The sequence below is a fragment of the Canis lupus genome, chromosome 21 (genome assembly GCF_011100685.1).
Source record: "Canis lupus familiaris isolate Mischka breed German Shepherd chromosome 21, alternate assembly UU_Cfam_GSD_1.0, whole genome shotgun sequence".
Lineage (NCBI taxonomy): Eukaryota > Metazoa > Chordata > Mammalia > Carnivora > Canidae > Canis > Canis lupus.
This window is the reverse complement of record NC_049242.1, coordinates 28,050,121-28,068,711: the sequence shown is the minus strand read 5'-3', so window position 1 is coordinate 28,068,711 and position 18,591 is coordinate 28,050,121. Positions and strand designations below refer to the sequence as shown.

The 18,591-nt window shown below is 37.2% G+C and overlaps 2 protein-coding genes across 2 annotated transcripts; both read left to right on the top strand.

Moving 5' to 3' along the window:
- Positions 1-7,868: 7,868 nt before the first annotated feature.
- On the top strand, positions 7,869-8,813 carry LOC541584 (olfactory receptor 52D1). Its single transcript, XM_038568159.1, has one exon. It carries the CDS (start codon positions 7,869-7,871, stop codon positions 8,811-8,813), a length of 945 nt encoding a protein of 314 aa, XP_038424087.1.
- An 8,833-nt stretch (positions 8,814-17,646) lies between these two features.
- Positions 17,647-18,591, top strand: OR52AD1 (olfactory receptor family 52 subfamily AD member 1). The gene has a single exon (NM_001388840.1). The coding sequence runs from the start codon at positions 17,647-17,649 to the stop codon at positions 18,589-18,591; it is 945 nt and encodes a 314-aa protein (NP_001375769.1).

The window sequence follows — 18,591 nt, the reverse complement described above, 5'->3', positions numbered from 1 at the left end:
TGGAGTACCCCCCTTTCTTCAATATGCATATATAAATGTGAAATTCTCATCAAGAGAATGCAAACTTTAGCAGAGAAATACTTTAGACTTTCCTTATTATATTTTATAACTTGGTTCTTGAAATAACAGTTTATATCCATGTTTTTTCCTGTTCAGGTCCTATATTAATATGTCTTAATCTTCCTTCTTTCTACTTGATTTTTTTTGTTGTTGTTGTTGCAAAGAAATACACATCTCCACAAAAATCAGTTTTACTACTTGGTATTTACTAAAAAGAAACAGATAAGTCCGCAATAAGACTTGTATAATAATTTACAGCCCTGACAACCCAAATGTACATCAAAGGATGAGTCTTAATTATTCTTTTCACTGAGATTTAACATGTGTATGCTACTGGGTAACCATTACCCAACATAAGATACAGAAAATTTTCAGTACCTCAGAGTTCTCTCATGCCAACTTCCAGTCATTTTCCTAAGTCTCTCTTCCCTCCAAGCAACTATTTCTTGTTTTTTTTATTACCACAGATTACTTTTACCTGTTCTTACATTGCATTTGAGGGTTATTCCATAATTTGAAAATAATGGAGTTTCAAGCAGAGAGATGGATTTGGCAAAGGAAGAGTCTTGAGACAATGGTTGTGGGTATCTGTACACATTAAATATTATTATGGTTCAGAACATGATGTGGAATATTGTGGGAGATAAAGAAGCAAGTATGTGTGTATATGCACACCTATACGTATGTAAAAATGTAAGTATAGATTACATTCAAATGTAAATATGTGCATACACATATGTATACACAAACCTGCTTGTCTAAATGTATCTCGCACAATAATCCACATCATATTTTAAACACTAAAATATTTAAATATGTGTATGGATTTGAGAGGAAATGTTTTAGGAAGGAATTGAGAGTTAAGAGTTAAAAGTGTTTGGTATCATTTAAGCAAGAAATAATGGAACATTTCCTTGAATCTACTGTATCAATAGGATGCAATAGAATCCTCCTTTTATTTCTTGATGTTTCTGTGGATATTTTGCCTTCTCACTGCTTACCTCCTCCATATTGTCTACGCAATGCTCTCTAGATTTCTGAGTCACCAGATGAATGTATACATTGTCCATAACTATTTTTAAGATGTTTTATTTATTCATGAGACACACACACACACACACACACAGAGGCAGAGACACAGGCAGAGGGAGAAGCAGGCTCCACGCAGGAAGCCTGACGTGGGACTCGATCCTGGGTCTCCAGGATCAGTCCCTGGGCTGAAGACAGCGCTAAACCACTTAGCCACCTGGGCTGCCCTGTGCATAACTATTATCTATGCCTGTACTGGTGTCACTTTAAACAGAGATCTCTTTTACCGGATACAGAGAGCTGTCATGAGGAAGGAGCCACCATGTTCAACCATGCTCTGTGGACACAAATAGGTGTTTCATGCTGTTAAAAGACTTGATCTCTGTTGTCAAACCTATAATTCAGATAAGCTCTTTTAATGAAGTAGCGTACCTGGGGTAGTGAGCTTTTTGTTGTGGGCCAGACACTTAAGGCTCCTATAACTACATCTCTTTTCTCTACATAGTTGGAAAATTGCTTATTTCAAAATTGATTACAAAACCTTTGTTTTCAAGTTGGGAAGCATGTATATTAACTAAATACTGAGTGGATATATACAGATAGATTTGCACATACATAAACAAATGCATATATGTATATCTGAATACTTTGACTTCAGTATATAATGTAATATTAGCCATTTATCTCTGTTTTTAGAAGATGTGAAATGAGTTCTCACTAAAAAACTTAGGCATTGAGGGGAACAAACAACAATAATATGGGGCAATGTAGGTGGGTTGGAGCTTTCTACTACAATGCTTAGTACATCTGATGGAAAGTCAACTGAAGATGAACGTAACAAGAGTAAATCCCAGACTCCATCACTACTAGTTTTTACTAGTGATAGTTTTACTATTATTAGTAAAGAGTTTTAAGTTTTACCAGTGAATAGCTTTAAGTTTTTCAATTTATTAATGGTAATTGTTAGACCTAATAAATATAGTTGCACAGTACCAAATTAATACACATAAGCTAGTTGTGTTTTGATATACAGATAATGAACTATCTGGAAAAGAAACTAAGAAAACAATCCCATTCAAAACAGCAGCAGAATAAAATACATGAGTAAACTTGACCAAAGACATAATAGACTGGTACACTGAAAATTATAAAATGCTGGTGAAGGAAATTAAAGATGATTGGAAATAAATCATATTTCTTGAGTGGAGGAATTTATATTGTTAAGATTTCTGTGCTATCCAAAGTGATCTATAGATTCATTGTGATCCTTATCAAAATCTCAATGGCATTATTACAGAAATAGAAAAAAAAACCACTAAACTTACACTGAACCACAAAGGACCTCTAATAGTGAAAACTATCTTGATCAAGAACAAAGCTGACGGCATCACACGTCCTGGTTTCAAAATATATTACAAATCTACAGTAATCAAAACAGTATGATACCGGAATAGAAGCAGAGAAATAGATCCATAAAACCTGAATACACAACCCTGAAGTAAATCTATCCATCTATAATCAGCTGGTCTTCTACAAGGATGCTAAAACAATGGAAAGACAGTAGCCTCTCCAATAAATAAATGGTGTTGGGAAAACTGGATATCCACATGCAGAAGAATGCAATTATATCCTTATCTCACATCACTCACAAAAAAGAACTCAAAATGGAAGGCTCAGAAGAAACACCTGAAAACATAAAAGTCCTTGACGAAAACACTGGGAAAAATCTTCTTGCCATTGGTCTAAGTAATGATTTTTCAGATATATAACATCATAGCATAGGCAACAAAAACAAAAGTATATGAGTGGAATTGCATCAAATTAAAAAGCTTCTGCACAGCAAAAGAAACACTCGACAAAGCAAAAAGAGTAGGAGGATGGATTTGCAAGCCAGGTAGTTCGTTAGGGGCCTATATCTAAAGTATTTGAGGAATTCATACTACTTAGTAGCCAAAAAAACTCCGAATAACCCCATCACAAAATGGGCAAAGGACTTGAAGAGACATTTCTCAAAAGAAGGCATGAAAATGTCCAACATGTATATGAAAAGGTGCTGAACTTCACTCCTCCTCGAGGAAATGCAAAGCAAAACCATAGAAAGATATCACCTCACACACCTAGGATGACTGGTATCAAAAATACAAGAGATATGTGTTGGAGATAATGTAGAGACTAGAGAACCCTTATATGCTGTTGGTGGGAGTGTTAGTACAGCCATGGTGGAACCCAGTATGGGGTCCTCAAAAATGAAAACACAAAGCAAAACTACAATGTGATCCAGCAATTCTACTTTTGGTCATACATCCAAAGGAAATGAAACCATTATTACTTGTTTTTGGTTGGAATTAAATTCAGTTAATCAGAGGAGTAAAGAATATATTATTTTTAGTCTTCTTCAGGATTTCAGGTCCCATTAAGTGGTTGACAGATTAAATAAAAGGTATTGTATTATTGAAGGATAGCTACATCTGGAATTAACACCTGAGGATATTCACAGGCAAAATACGAGGCCTGTTACCAAGTATACAAACCATTCTCCCATCTGGCAATGACTCTATAGGGACCAGTTTGTGTCAAATGCTATTTTTTTTAATGCTGTTCTTGCTTATCCTCTGAGAATATTACGTGGAAGCTGCTACATATAGAAGCTACATCTTTGGATTGCTTGTTAGTTCTGAATCAATTTCTTGTATGAGCTAATTAGTATAGTATCAGTGTAGAGAAGGGTAGAGAAAAGGCTAGCCTGAGTGATCTCAGTAAAATTTTTTAGGACATGAGGACTCCTCCAAATACCACCTTTTTATTTTCTGAATCATAGATTCAATGAAGGAGAAAAAAATCTTTAAGCTAAGGAAGTAAACATTTTGTATTCTCAATGGATGAAATAGTTAAAGAGCCAGATTTTAGGAGGCAGAGATCTTTTTTAAGGATATCATAGGAATGAAGATTATCTCTCTTGAAATTATTTTTATATTACATGACTTACCTGAAGGAATACAGTATAGGTAACAAAAATATGGATACATTGTGACATCTGGATTTACATACAGGTTGGTATTTTTTTTAATAAAATAATTTTTATTGGTGTTCAATTTACCAACATACAGAATAACACCCAGTGCTCATCCCGTCAAGTGTCCCCCTCAGTGCCCGTCACCCAGTCACCCCCACCTCCCCCGCCCTCCTCCCCTTCCACCACCCCTAGTTCATTTCCCAGAGTTAGGAGTCTTTATGTTCTGTCTCCCTTTCTGATATTTCCTACCCATTTCTTCTCCCTTCCCTTCTATTCCCTTTCACTATTATTTATATTCCCCAAATGAATGAGAACATATAATGTTTGTCCTTCTCCGATTGACTTACGTCACTCAGCATAATACCCTCCAGTTCCATCCACGTTGAAGCAAATGGTGGGTATTTGTCGTTTCTAATGGCTGAGTAATATTCCATTGTATACATAGACCACATCTTCTTTATCCATTCATCTTTGGATGGACACCGAGGCTCCTTCCACCATTTGGCTATTGTGGACATTGCTGCTAGAAACATCGGGGAGCAGGTGTCCCAGCGTTTCATTGCATCTGAATCTTTGGGGTAAATCCCCCAGGTTGGTATTTTCAAAAGGATGTCATCATAGTGATCAAATCATGTATGCTTCTCGAGAAAAAGTATTTTTTGAAACCAATGTGTATATCCTTCTGTGCAGTTTTCTTTTCCAATGTTCTGTATTGTATTTATGCTTTCTACATGTATATTGAACACCTAATAAGTTAAAGCCAGTGATCTAAACACTGGATTATAAAATTTCCTGTAGGCTATACAATGTATGTATATATGTGTGTATTTTTCACCCACAGAATCTTACCTAATCTGAACTCTTTGAGCCCAGACTACAAAAGATTTAAATTCATTATGTCATGATTGCCCTTCCTAAAGGAACTTTGTGATTTTATATATATATATATATACCATTCCATCTCATCTATATCACTTATATAGATGAGATAGATTCCCAAGACCAGATGTCATATGTTGTTCAGATTCCACACTAAATGAAACTTATCCTGAGTCGCAAAACAGTGCATTGCTATCATTTCTATTGAATTCATTCCCACTCATGATAATCCACTGCCTTACAAATTACTTCTTTACAATCTGCTCATCAGATAAATAATTCAAAAATCTATATCTGTACCGTTCAAGAGTTTTTCACAAGAGGAAAACACGGGGTTAGTAAGTGTTGAAGCCTAGGAAACAGTCCTTCAGTTAGGGATATTTGGAGAGTTTAAGTGTGTTTTCATGGTTCTGGTAAGCTTATGAAAGGATAACCATGTATGCTTTTTATGAGTACATACTGTATTTATGAGGATCTGTTTGAAACATAGGAAAAACAGATTTCCTCTTTAAGATTTGATGGCAGTACTACTCAGTGTCAGTGCCTCCATGGGAGATGGGGGAGAACAGAAGACGAGTAAAGGAGGGTTTCTCTACAAGCAAACAATTTGCAGCAATCTAAGAGTCATTCTCTTCTTTAATCCTCCCAGCCCCTGTCTTCTCACTCATCCCTTTATCTGGGGATGTCCCCATGGCTTCTCTGTCATGGAGGCACATTTTTTCCCGTGGAACTGTGAAAAGTATAAAGGTCTATCCTTTATTCAGTACTTGATATTTTGGACATCTTTTGACCAATTTAACAAGCCAGTAAATGACTGCTCTGCATGTATCAGAATGTGGTTTTCTGGATGAATAAATGAGGGAGCACCAAAAGGGTCCATCTCTATAGTGTTAAGTCTGAAACACTGAGTATAGGAAGGTAATGAATGACTTTAAGGTTAAGAAATATGTTGTTTCTGTGTGCGTGTGTGTGTGTGTGTGTGATCCTTATCAATATATGTTTTGGAAGAACATATAATATTTCTATTTAAAGGGTATATGATAGAAAAAAAAACAACAGGAAAAAAGGTGACATATACTATGCTTCATGTTAGTCACATATGGAGTGTGACAAATGAGATCTGGAAGGTATGAAATACATTATTCTTATTTAAGAAGCAATCCCAAAGATGTACATATCATGTTACCATTTAGAAATATTCCAAGTGATGTCACACTCTTACTACATGAAATCCTCCAAGTTTTTAGTTGTCCAAATTTAATAAGTAACTCTGAAAGCTTGAGTGGCTGGATTGTAACTTTCTTCCTCTTAAATCGGGAGAAGGGATCATTTATTTCTACCCCCTACATCACATAGTGTGTGGGTTGTACAATCTTCTGCCTAAAAGAATCCCTCCAATAACTCTATGAAAGTGTCACAAGGTTTCTGCTTGCTCATTTATACTTACTGAAGGGAAATACTGACTGAGAAATTAAAGAGGAAAATTGCAAGTCTTGCAACCCAAAAATAGTCTCTGGTTACCACTGTTATGGAAGCAACCCAAAGAAGTTAAAACCCAAAATGGCTTTGGGAGGCACTTCTACATTTTGAGGAGTAATATTCTGCATTATTCACCTTGGGGAATCTGAAGTATACTTTTTTGTAGAGTCTAACTTATCATTAGTCATAAATATACAGTTTAAATATTAACTGCACTTATCATATTTGAAACTGAATTTGACACTTGTAAAAGAATAACTATATGAGAGATATAATTTTCAGACAGGAACTAATAGGAAGGAGGAGAAAGGAAAAATAAGCACAGTAATAAATGATAAGGAGAACTACAGTGAGCAGTAGATGAAAACATACCAAGTCAGGTTATGTACAACATACAATCGATGCAAAATTAGATCTTTTGCAGAAAGTTCTTAAGAAAACAAAGCAGAGGGGATCCCTGGGTGGCTCAGGGGTTTAGCATCCACCTTTGACGCAGGGCTTGATCCTGGAGTCCCGGTATTGAGTCCCATGTCGGGCTCCTTGTATGGACCCTGCTTCTCCCTCTGCCTATGTCTCTGCCTCTCTCTTTCTCTGTGTCTCTCATGAATAAAATAAATAAAATATTTTAAAAAAAGAAAATAAAGCAGAGAATTTTAGAATATTCTCAAGACTGTTGTTTATACATCTGATGTTTTTCTAAAACAGGCAGAAGAAAAGGGAAAATATGAAGAAGCTATTAATGTAGAGAAATTGTGCTTCAACTCCTACTACTTTCTCCTTTGTCATGTAAGTTCCCCAAACATGTGCATTTTTGTCTGTTTCTTTGTGTTCCTGTTTCAGAACAGTTTTTCTTGCAATTTTCATTCCCAGAATGTGTAATATCTCAGGCTCTGTAGGCTTGAGCTCAGTCATTCAGATATCAACTTGAATATGGCATTCTCATCACCCACACATATCACTCATTGTCTATCATATTCTGATGTTTTCCTCATGGAGTGTAACCTCCAGGAGAGGATCTGATCTGTGCTTTACTTTACTCTCAGTGCCTGGACTGTGTTTTGTCATACCACAACAGCTTACTGAACAGTTGTTGAATTAAGTACGATTGAATAGACAAGGACTCTTTTATGGAAATGAATGGTTACAGAAACTTATATGCCCCTGTGAAAATATGAAATGATATATGAATTAGTCTTCTGTATTTTCAAGCACAGTATTTTATATGATGTTACAAATTTGATTATTCTGGTCCTAGTGAATTTAAATACACCTGATTATGAATTGGAATTGTTTTGAACATAAGGATCTTCTTGAACTGAATCTCCACATTTTGAGCACCTGGTTTGATAATCTGTCATAGCAGCTTCATCTTCGGAAGTAGTGACAAACAGCAAAGGGAAACAACATTATGCCTCCTCTCAACACCTCTCGTCCCTTTCCTGTCACCTTCTTGCTGATGGGCATCCCAGGACTAGAGCACCTGCATGTATGGATTGGGATCCCCTTCTGCTCCATGTACGTGGTGGCTGTGGTGGGGAATGTGACCATCCTGGCTGTGGTGAGGGCAGAGCGAAGTCTCCATGAGCCTATGTTCTTCTTTCTCTGCATGCTCTCCATCACCGACCTGGTCCTCTCCACATCCACGCTGCCCCGCATGCTCTGTCTCTTCTGGCTTGGAGCCCATGACATTGCCTTTGATGCCTGCCTGGCTCAAATGTTCTTCATTCATAGCTTTACTGCGATGGAATCGGGCTTTTTCCTAGCCATGGCCTTTGACCGTTATGTGGCCATTTGTCATCCACTGCGCCATACCACGATTCTCACCCATGCTCGCATTGCCAAAATGGGAGCTTCTGTGGTACTCCGGGGAGTGGCCTTCTTTTCCCCACATCCCATCCTGCTCAAACAGCTGCCCTACTGCAGAACACGAATCATTGCCCACACCTACTGTGAGTTCATGGCTGTGGTGAAGCTGGCGTGTGTGGACACAGGAGCTACCAAACGTTACAGCCTCAGTGTGGCCTCTGTCATTGGTTCCTGTGATGGCTTTTTCATCGCTGTCTCTTATGTCCTAATCCTCCGTGCAGTCTTTCGCCTTCCATCACGGGAAGCAAGTTTTAAAGCTCTAGGCACCTGTGGCTCCCATGTCTGTGTCATCCTTGTTTTCTACTCTACAGCTGTCTTTACCTTCCTCACTCACCGCTTTGGCCACAATGTGGCTCCCCAAATTCATATCTTTATTGCCAATATGTACCTCCTGGTACCACCTTTCCTTAATCCCATTGTTTATGGTATTAGGACCAAAAAAATTCGAGACCATGTCCTTAGTTCTCTAAAGGTAAAAGTCACTTGATTATCCTGAAATTGTTTGCAAAGATGATATCTATCATAATAGGAAGTATGGAAATAATTGATTCCATTTTTGTAACTGACATGAAAATCATCCCTCCCTCTGATATCAGATATTTTGGTGGGGAAGAGTGACCACATATAATAGAAATTCCCTAACTGTAATGAAACTAGAGGGCATGAGATATTTTGTGCACACCTGGATTGAAGGGAACTTACTCAAACCTTGTTGATTGGAAAAAGATTCCATTCTGCTTCTTTTTTTTTTTTTTCCATTTTTTTCCATTATCCTTCTTGCTGCTACTGATCTTCTGTGTTGTAACTGAGGCTAGCAGTTTCTTTTCACATAGGGAGTGATTAAAAACATGAAGAAACCCATGGAACCTCAGAAAATTCCATATGAAGTATCTGCAATTGAAAAATTAATGATCATGGGCAGCCCCAGTGGAGCAGCAGTTTAGCGCCGCCTGCAGCTTGAGGTGTGATCCTGGAGACCTAGAATCGAGTCCCATGTCCAGCTCTCTTCACGGAGCCTGCTTCTCCCTCTGCCTGTGTCTCTGCCTCTCTCTCTCTCTCTCTCTCTGAATAAATAAATAAATAAATCTTAAAAAAAAGAAAAATTAATGATCACTGTCAATATTCTACAGAAGAGGCAATATAACAGGGCTGGTGTCCTTTTAATACAACAAATAATTATGTTTTATTCACAAGAATGGACACATAGGACAAGTTGTCAAACAGAAATGTGGAAAAGTTCAATATTGCAATAATCAAGACCACAGAAGTTTAAACATTGTATCGCTCATGGAATATTGTGTCTCCACAAAGAATGACTTGTCCATGCTATTTTGTTACCTGGACTAACACTAATTATCTTTAAAAATATTCTCTTTACCTTCATCACAGAGTGTCCTGAAAATAGAAACAACATTATGCTTGATGCTACATACTTGGGAATTTTCCCAGAGTTTAGGAACAAGCCCACTGAGCTAGACTCAGCTATGCTGGTTTTCAGATATTATGTCCTTGCTAAAGAAGGGAATCTATTATTAAAATAACTCAATTTCCACAATAGCCAAACTGTGGAAGGAGCCTCGGTGTCCATCGAAAGATGAATGGATAAAGAAGATGTGGTCTATGTATACAACAGAATATTACTCAGCCATTAGAAACGACAAATACCCACCATTTGCTTCAACGTGGATGGAACTGGAGGGTATTATGCTGAGTGAAGTAAGTCAATCCGAGAAGGACAAACATTATATGGTCTCATTCATTTGGGGAATATAAATAATAGTGAAAAGGAATAAAGGGAAAAGGAGAAAAAATGAGTGGGAAATATCAGGGAGGGAGACAGAACATGAGAGACTCCTAACTCTGGGAAATGAACAAGTGGTGGTAGAAAGGGAGGTAGGCGGGGGGGGGGGGGTGACTGGGTGACGGGCACTGAGGGGGGCACTTGATATGGGATGAGCACTGGGTGATATGCTATATGTTGGCAAATTGAACTCCAACTAAAAAAGTAAAAAAAAAAAAAAAAACGTAAAATAAAATAAAATAAAATAAAAACTCAATTTAATAAAAGTGATTATGCTACTAGTGATAATTAAAAATAAAATTATTAAAAATGATACAAGTATTTTATTGGAAAAAATATGAGTATTTTATCTTTAAAAATATGACTCTTTCCTTCACTTCTTTGCTTATACAAAATGGAAATTACTCCAGAGTCAATAAATAATATCCTGAATTTCATTGAATTGATGTTCTCTTTTTGTGATTTGTTACTTGTAAAGTATTATTTGTGTCTTCTTTCTTTTCTCTGTAATTTCCTTCTATTTAGTATAAGAGATTCTTAGAGGTAAATATTGGGGCTGCTTCTCCCCATTCCTCTTCCTTAGACTCTACTAAAACATGATTGTTCAAGGTTTTATCATTTCCCAGTTGGGCTATTTCAACAGTTGCCACTGACATTTTCAAGGCATTAGCTTTTAATTACTATGCCCAACACACCCTTCACATTGAGATCATAGTTATCCTCCTAAAAGTTAAAAAACAAACAGAATTGATATGTCAGACCCATGGAAGCACCAGGATAGCAAAGCAAAGCTTAATGAAATTCTTTCTGCTATTTCTCATTCTTATATATCCCTTGAACTCATTGCCAGTTCATGAAGACTCCCACCTTCATTGAAATAATAGATCTTTGGGGTGCTTGAGTGGCTCAGTTGATTAAGCATCCAGCTCTTGATTTTGGTTCAGGTCATGGTCTCGGGGGCTCTGCATTCAGCAGGGAGTCTGCTTCTCTCTCTCTCTCTCTCTCTCTGCCCACTCCTCCAAAAAAAAAATAAATAAATAAATCTTAAAAAAAAAAAACAGAAAACTCTCAAATAATAGGTCTCTCCATATCTTTATGTTTTGCTCAAAATATTTCTCTCTGACTCATCCTCTTTTTTACCTGGGAAGAGTTTAATTATCCTTCAAGATATAGGTCTTATTTAAACTCCCCTACTTTATCAGAAAGATTAAGTTTCTTTTCTTTTATTTTGCTTAAAATTTTATTTATGTATTTGACAGAGAGAGACAGAGAACACAAGCAGGGGCAGCAATAGGTAGAGGGAGAGGAAGAAGCAGGCTACCTGATGATCAGGGATCCTGATGCAGGGCTAGATCCCAGGATCCTGGGGAATCTTGATCCCAAACTCCTGGGATTAAGACCTGAGCTGAAGGCAGATGCTTAACCCATTGATCCACCCAGAAACCCCAGAAAGATTAAGTTTTTTCCCTCAGGGCAAACTAACTAAAAATTCTCCCTACCTTTATTGTAGAAAATGTCATGATACATTTTAGTTAAATTCTTAATATGCCTTTTGCCAAGTAAACTCAGTATGGTTTGAAGTTAAGTGCACTGGCTCTAGAAGCAGAGTGTCTGAGTTCATTATTCATCTCTTCCACTTTCTGCTTTTGTGTGCTCAAACAAGTTGCTGAAACTTTCCGGGCCTTGTTGTCAAAAATCAATAAAATAAGGATCATATGATTTCCTGCCTCAGAGAGCTTAAAGGATTAAATAAATGAAAACATATAAGACACTTACAATAGTGCCACACACACACACATATAAGACACTTATAATAGCATTTATTAGTTAACACATGGATTATCATAACAATTTTGTGTATTTATTATAAGTCAGACTTTGTAAGACATAGGTATACATTTGCATATATATGTGCATAATGCATAGCTCTATATATACACATGCAAATAAAATTTTATAATTATCACCATAATCACTGGATTGTTGGTCTTGATCTAACATGTAAGTAATTTAGATTCAGAGAGATTAAATAATATGCTCAATGTCATATATTGACTAAGTGGTAGTATCTGGATTTAAATAAAAATAAAAATAATTAATCCCATGTTTAAGTCCCCATTTACTTTTATTATTTATGTTTTAATTTAATTTATTTTTTTAAAGATTTGCTTATTTTAGAGTGGGGGAAGTAGCAGAGGGAGAGAGGAGAATCTTTAAGCAGACTGTTCTCCATCACATGACCCATGCGATCGTGACCTGAGCAAAAACCAAAAGCTGATGCTCAGCCCACTGAGCCACCCAGGTGCTCCTTTTATTTTATTTTAAATTCTAGTATAGTTAATATGCAGAGTTATCTCAGTTTCAGGTGTACAATATAGTAATTAAACACTTCCATACATCACCCAGTGCTTAATTCTGAAGAATTAAGAAGGGTGGGCAAAACAAAGTCCACGTCTCAGGGACTTTACATTCTGGTGGAGGTGAAATAATCAAGTGATGCCCAAATGCATAATTACACTGGCTATTATGTGCTGTCAAGTGGAAACAAAGATGTCTAGTCTAGGGCAATCAAGGAAAGCTTCCCTAAAAATGACATTTACTTGAGTCCCAGAAGGCACATAAGCAGCTGAGAAAAGAGACAGAGGTCATGAAATGGGACTGGTGATGTTACAGGGAGAGAGAACAGGATGCGTGAACATGTGTGGATCTTAAGGTAGGAAAACTGGACCAGAATCCATTTTGTGGCTGGAGGACAGAGAAGGAGGTGAAAAGTGGGTGCCTCAGACTGGGACAGTAGCACGCAAAAGTGCATAGGCCATTTTTTGGGTTCTCAATTTTATCCTAAAAATAAGAGGGAGACTGTGAATGTTTTATGCACAGGAGTGACATACTAGGTTTGTGTTTTTAAAAAGATCATTGTGGAGTGCCTGGGTGGCCCAGTCAGTAAAGTAGCTGCCTTCCACTTATGATCCCAGGGTCCTGGGATCCAACTGCATAGGGCTTACTGATGAGCAAGGAGTCTACTTTGCCCTCTCCCACCCCTTACCCCCCACCCCCACTCACACATGCACTGCCTGAGCTCTCTCGTTCTCTCTCTCAAATAAATAAAATCTTTTTTTAAGTGAAAAGATCATTATGGCTGCAGTGAAGAAAATGGGATGAGACAAGAATGGAATGAATAAATGAATGCAGAAGACCTTTTAGGATGTTATAAAAGTTACCTAGAACAATATGATAACAATCTGATCCAAGTTTGTAGAAATCACAAGAGAATTAAATTGATTTGAGTACCCTGAATATACTTTAGGCTGGGGGAACATGGCTTACTGAAGACTTAGATAAGCTCATTGGAGTATGACCATTGCTTCCCCTTGCAGTGTTATTATCGGCCTAAAGTCTAGAGTGGATGCTTGATGAAGACCTGTGTAGGGGCAGGGTGTAGGGGCAGAGATACACATTTATTCATATGAAAATATTTGAAGACCTACAACTTACCAGGCACTGGGGAAATAATAGTGAACAAACAAACAAGGGCCAGTCACTATCATTAGAATGTTTACATTTGACCACTGGCAAAATAGCCTGCAGTTCAGATCCCCCTTTACCATTTGCTTTCAAATTGAGCTTGTCACTCCCACCAACAGTCTTTCTGAAACTCAGTCTCTCCTAAACCTAATATTTTACAATATTTTCTTTCTAGAATTCCTCTCTTGTTCCTACTTTTATCTCACCCCTTGATGTTTCTTTTTATATATCTTACTTACCATACTATGGTCTTAATTTAATCAATTAAGATTTTTCATACTTTTTTTGAAGTATAATTAATGTTCAGTGTTAATTGGTTTCAGGTGTACAATATGATGATTCTTTACATTTCTCAGTTCTCATCAAGATAAGTATGGTCTTAATTTCCCTTTTTTTCATGCTTTTTATTTTTTTATTTTATTTTTTTGGTTTTTGGTATATTTTTTATTATAGTTTGGTTTAATATATTAAGGCCAACATATTTAATCTCCCTTTTTGCCAGCTTCTTGTGGATTTTGATTATATCTAGGAAATCAAGATTCTTTTTTTTTTTTAACATTTTACTTATTTATTTGAGAGAGATAGCAAGACAACAAGCAGAGGGAGTGGCAGATAGAGGAAGGGGAGAAGCAGGCTCCCCACTGAGCAGAGAGCCTGACATGGGGCTCCATGCCAAGACCCTGGAACCATGACTTGAGCCAAAGTCAGATGCTTAACTGAGCCACCCAGGCACCCCAGAAATCAAGATTCTTAATTTCAGCTTAAGTTTTGTACATGGAGTCTCCAAAAGACACTGGAACTGAAAATGGTTTAAACTATTGGTTCTTAACAAGGGAAATCAATTTTTATACAATTATAGCTGTAGCAGCTCTGCTACCTGTTACTCCAGGTGTTCTTTAATTTCCATCCTAAATGAGTCTCCAGTCCTTACTCTTTCTCCCTAGGGCTCCTATACCATACCAACACTTAGATCTATAGTGTTCCTTAATATCTGCTCTTATCCTCAGGTGGTATCATCAATGATTGTCTCTATGATTTGTTTCCCGAATATCCAGGCTAGTAAGTCACTTTGCCCAATATAGAGGCCACTAGGGACCCAGAAAGATCAGAACAAACCAGCATAAATCTGCCTCCAACTTAGACACTCCATCTTATTCTGGTCGTCAACAGATCTTCCTCATACCTCAAGCAAATGGGTGCTCTGCTGGCCCCAGCCCTACTGTGACCAGATTCAAAAACCATATACAGGTAATACTCTAGGAAAAGGGAGAAATAGGAGAGAAAAAATCAGAAAATCCTGGGATGCACAGTCATGTAAGGAAAAAGAGATTTTCAAATCTTTTTAATCCACATACTACCATCACCAACACTTATAGAACTGTGGTTGGGTCTTCAATCTTGAGAATTCCCAGTAACATTCTGTAGAAAAATAAGTACATTTCTAATTTTTATGTTTAAACTGATGGTCTTTACTTATAATTAATGTTGATATACTTGTTCCTGGCAACTGTTCCAGGATCACTCAGACAAAACTTTACAATGTTGCTTAAAACTCTAATGTCCTAATATCCCCATCACTTGGAGAATTTTCATCTACATTATTCCTCATAGATCATTATTCAGTTTCTACCTGGAATCTCCCACTGGTAGTGAGCTTTTGGTTTCACAGGGTAGTCCTTTCTGTTTGAATTTGTGAAGGATCATTTCCCCTATTGAACTAAAATGTACTTTTAAAAAAATTTTAGTGTCCTTTATTAGGCCAGATGTCTATTTCTGGTGACACTAAGTATTTTTTTGCTCTCTAGTATCTAATGAGTCTAAAAATATTTGAGGATAAAATTACAAGGGCCATCAAATATTCCTCTTTATAGTGTCAATTCAAGACTGTTCATCATCCTAGAGTTCTTTCCAAGAAAAAAAAAACAAAAAGAACATCACTTTTTGAGTATCACAAATAAAAGTTAAACTTCAAAGAAAAAGAAAAAGATTTACTATTATAGGACACCAAAGCATGTTGCATATTTTATACAATGTTGGAATTTAATAATGGATTCTATCCTCACTGCAAGCTTTGAAAGGTAAACCATTTTTGAGATGAGGAAATGAGACTTCAAGTCTTAAGCAGCTTGGTCAAGTCACTTAAGTGGCAGGACTGAGATTGTATCCCCAACATGTGTTATCTCAATGAGTTGACTGTTTTCATTGTATCATGTAATCTTCCAGGATCTGCCTATCATTGGGCTATGGTGTGTTTTTGCCAAATGCAGTTGATATATTAAATACTTAGATCTAAATGACTCAATTTATGATATATAAATGATACAGTAGTATTTTGGCAGATATGCCACTCTATTTTGGGCTCCTAAATATTTAGAATAAGTTAATTAGCAAAAAAAAAAAATACAAATAATCCAAATCCATTGACAACTAAAAACATAAAAGGAGGGATGCCTTGATGGCTCAGTGGTTGAGTGCCTGCCTTCAGCCCAGGGCATGATCCTGGAGTCCTGGGAAGGAGTCCTGCATCAGGCTCCCTTCATGGAGCCTGCTTCTCTTTCTGCCTATGTCTCTGCCTCTGTGTGTGTGTGTGTGTGTGTGTGTGTGTGTGTGTGTCTCTCATGAATAAATAAATAAAATCTTAAAAAAAAAAACAGAAAAGGACACAGAGTTAATATTACTGCAATTCTCCTTTTAGAGCAACTTTGTATGAGTTTTTTATCTCTTTATTTTAAGCTTTTATAGAAACTTTATTTCTTCTGTGATTATCTTTTATAAATATATAGGTGGAATGTTTCTAACAAAATATGGAATCTAAACCTTAATAGTGGAATTTAATTTCAATCATAGTAATAAGAAAAACGTCTTATTCCTTTGTTATTTTTGTATGTATTATACATTTGTTTGGCTTCTACTTCTAATGTATTAAGTATACTCTTTATAACTTTCGTCAAATTATTTATAAATTTTTAAATATGTATCTTATAGAGACTTTATTTATTCATGAATGAGAGACAGAGAGATAGAGAGAGGCAGAGACACAGGCAGAGGGAGCAGTAGGCTCCAAGCAGAGAGCCTGACGTGGGACTCGATCCTGGGTCTCCAGGATCACACTCTGGGCCAAAGGCAGTGCTGAACCACTGAACCACCCAGGCTCCCCAATTTTTAAATATGTATTTTGATTCAAAACAATTGTAGGTTAAAATATTTAGCAAATGCGATAGTCTTAATTTATATAGAAATATGTATTACCATTAATCTTAACTATATTCCTTACATAAATACACATATATACAGAGGATTAATAATTTACCTTTACTTTTGTCCACTCACCAACCATGCTTTATTGAATAATCTGTAATCTTAATACTAAATTATTATCAACTGAGGCATTTTGGATTCCACATTTATCATCCAAAATATCAGTTATTTCTCCAGAATAACATAATGCTTTCCCGGTATTAAATCAGCAGAATTTCTAGGTTCCCTGTCAAAATCAACAGAGTCCAGAAAAGAATCCTAAGTACCAAGGCCAGTCTCAAGAACTAAAAAGTAGGATGAAGAAATTCAACTTCCTCAATTTTGAATGAAAACCATGCTTTATAGCTTGTTCTTACCCCCACCTTTTGCCTATAATGTTGAAAATGTTTGGTCTCTTGTCAAATCTTGTATCTCGGAAAAAATCCCACAGGACTGCACACATTGATTATTAAATTGGATCAGGGCCATAGGAGAATCTCAAGTATGCAGTTGATATGTCTTTATTGAGCATTTATCCCTAAGACTGCTTCTGCAGAGAGAGTAGCCTAGGATTATCTCCCTCCACACTCTAAGTAGCTGAAGCATTCATTTGATCATTAGTTTGTATCATATAATTATGATTATCACCATACGCTACTAAAATACCCAGCATTTTAGGTGCAAATGATTCAGTGACTTCAAAATGTCCCTGTTTCTTTCTCCCTAGGAATCAGACTTTGAAGAGCTCAGGTTAGGGATGACCTCTTGCAACAACTCCATTCCTCAACCTTTGATATTTGTTCTGGCTGGAATCCCTGGCCTGGAATCTTCCCATGGCTGGTTCTCTGTGCCTTTTTTCTTGGTCTTTGTTGTTACAATTTTTGGGAATACCACCATCTTATGCATCATCCGAGTAGAGAAGAGTCTTCATGAGCCCATGTTTCTCCTCCTGGCCATGCTATCTGTTGTTGACCTGTCCCTGGTCAGTGTCACTGTGCCCCGCATGCTGGATATCTTCTGGATGAATGCCAAAGAAATCAGCTTCAATGCCTGCCTCACACAAATGTTTTTCATCCCTTCCTTTTACGTCATGGAGTCTGGGATCCTCCTAGCCATGGCTTTTGACAGATTTGTGGCTATCTGGTTTCCTCTGAGATATACAACCATCCTTGCTAACAAGGTACTTGTGAAGATGGCACTGACTGTCCTGGCAAGGGCAGTGGCAGTGCTGACTCCAGCACCCATCCTGGCAGAAAGACTGGAAAGGTTCCAAACCCACATCATCGCTTACTCCTACTGTGCCTATATGGCTGTGGTGAAGATAGCCTGTGGAGACATCTCCAACCACATTTTCTATGGCCTCATGGTTCTTGTAGCATCCGTGGGACTTGATCTATTTTTTATCATTCTGTCATATGGGCTGATCCTTCATGCTGTCTTTCAGATACCCTCTTGGGAGGCACGGGGCAAAGCTCTCAATACATGTGGCTCCCACCTTTGTGTCATAGCTCTTTTTTATTCTCCTGTTGTCTTCTCTGTCCTGGCCCAGATTTTAGGCTACCATATGGCTCCTCATCTACAAATTATCATTGACAATCTCTACTTCCTAGTGCCTCCCATGGTCAATCCCTTGATTTATGGGGCCCGAACTAAGCAAATGCGGGAGCGGATGCTGCGGATCTTCCACTGTCATAGAAACTGA

Coding starts and splice junctions, on each gene's coding strand:
- LOC541584 (XM_038568159.1), top strand. CDS start 7,869: ATGCCTCCTCTCAACACCTCTCGTCCCTTTCCTGTCACCTTCTTGCTG.
- OR52AD1 (NM_001388840.1), top strand. CDS start 17,647: ATGACCTCTTGCAACAACTCCATTCCTCAACCTTTGATATTTGTTCTG.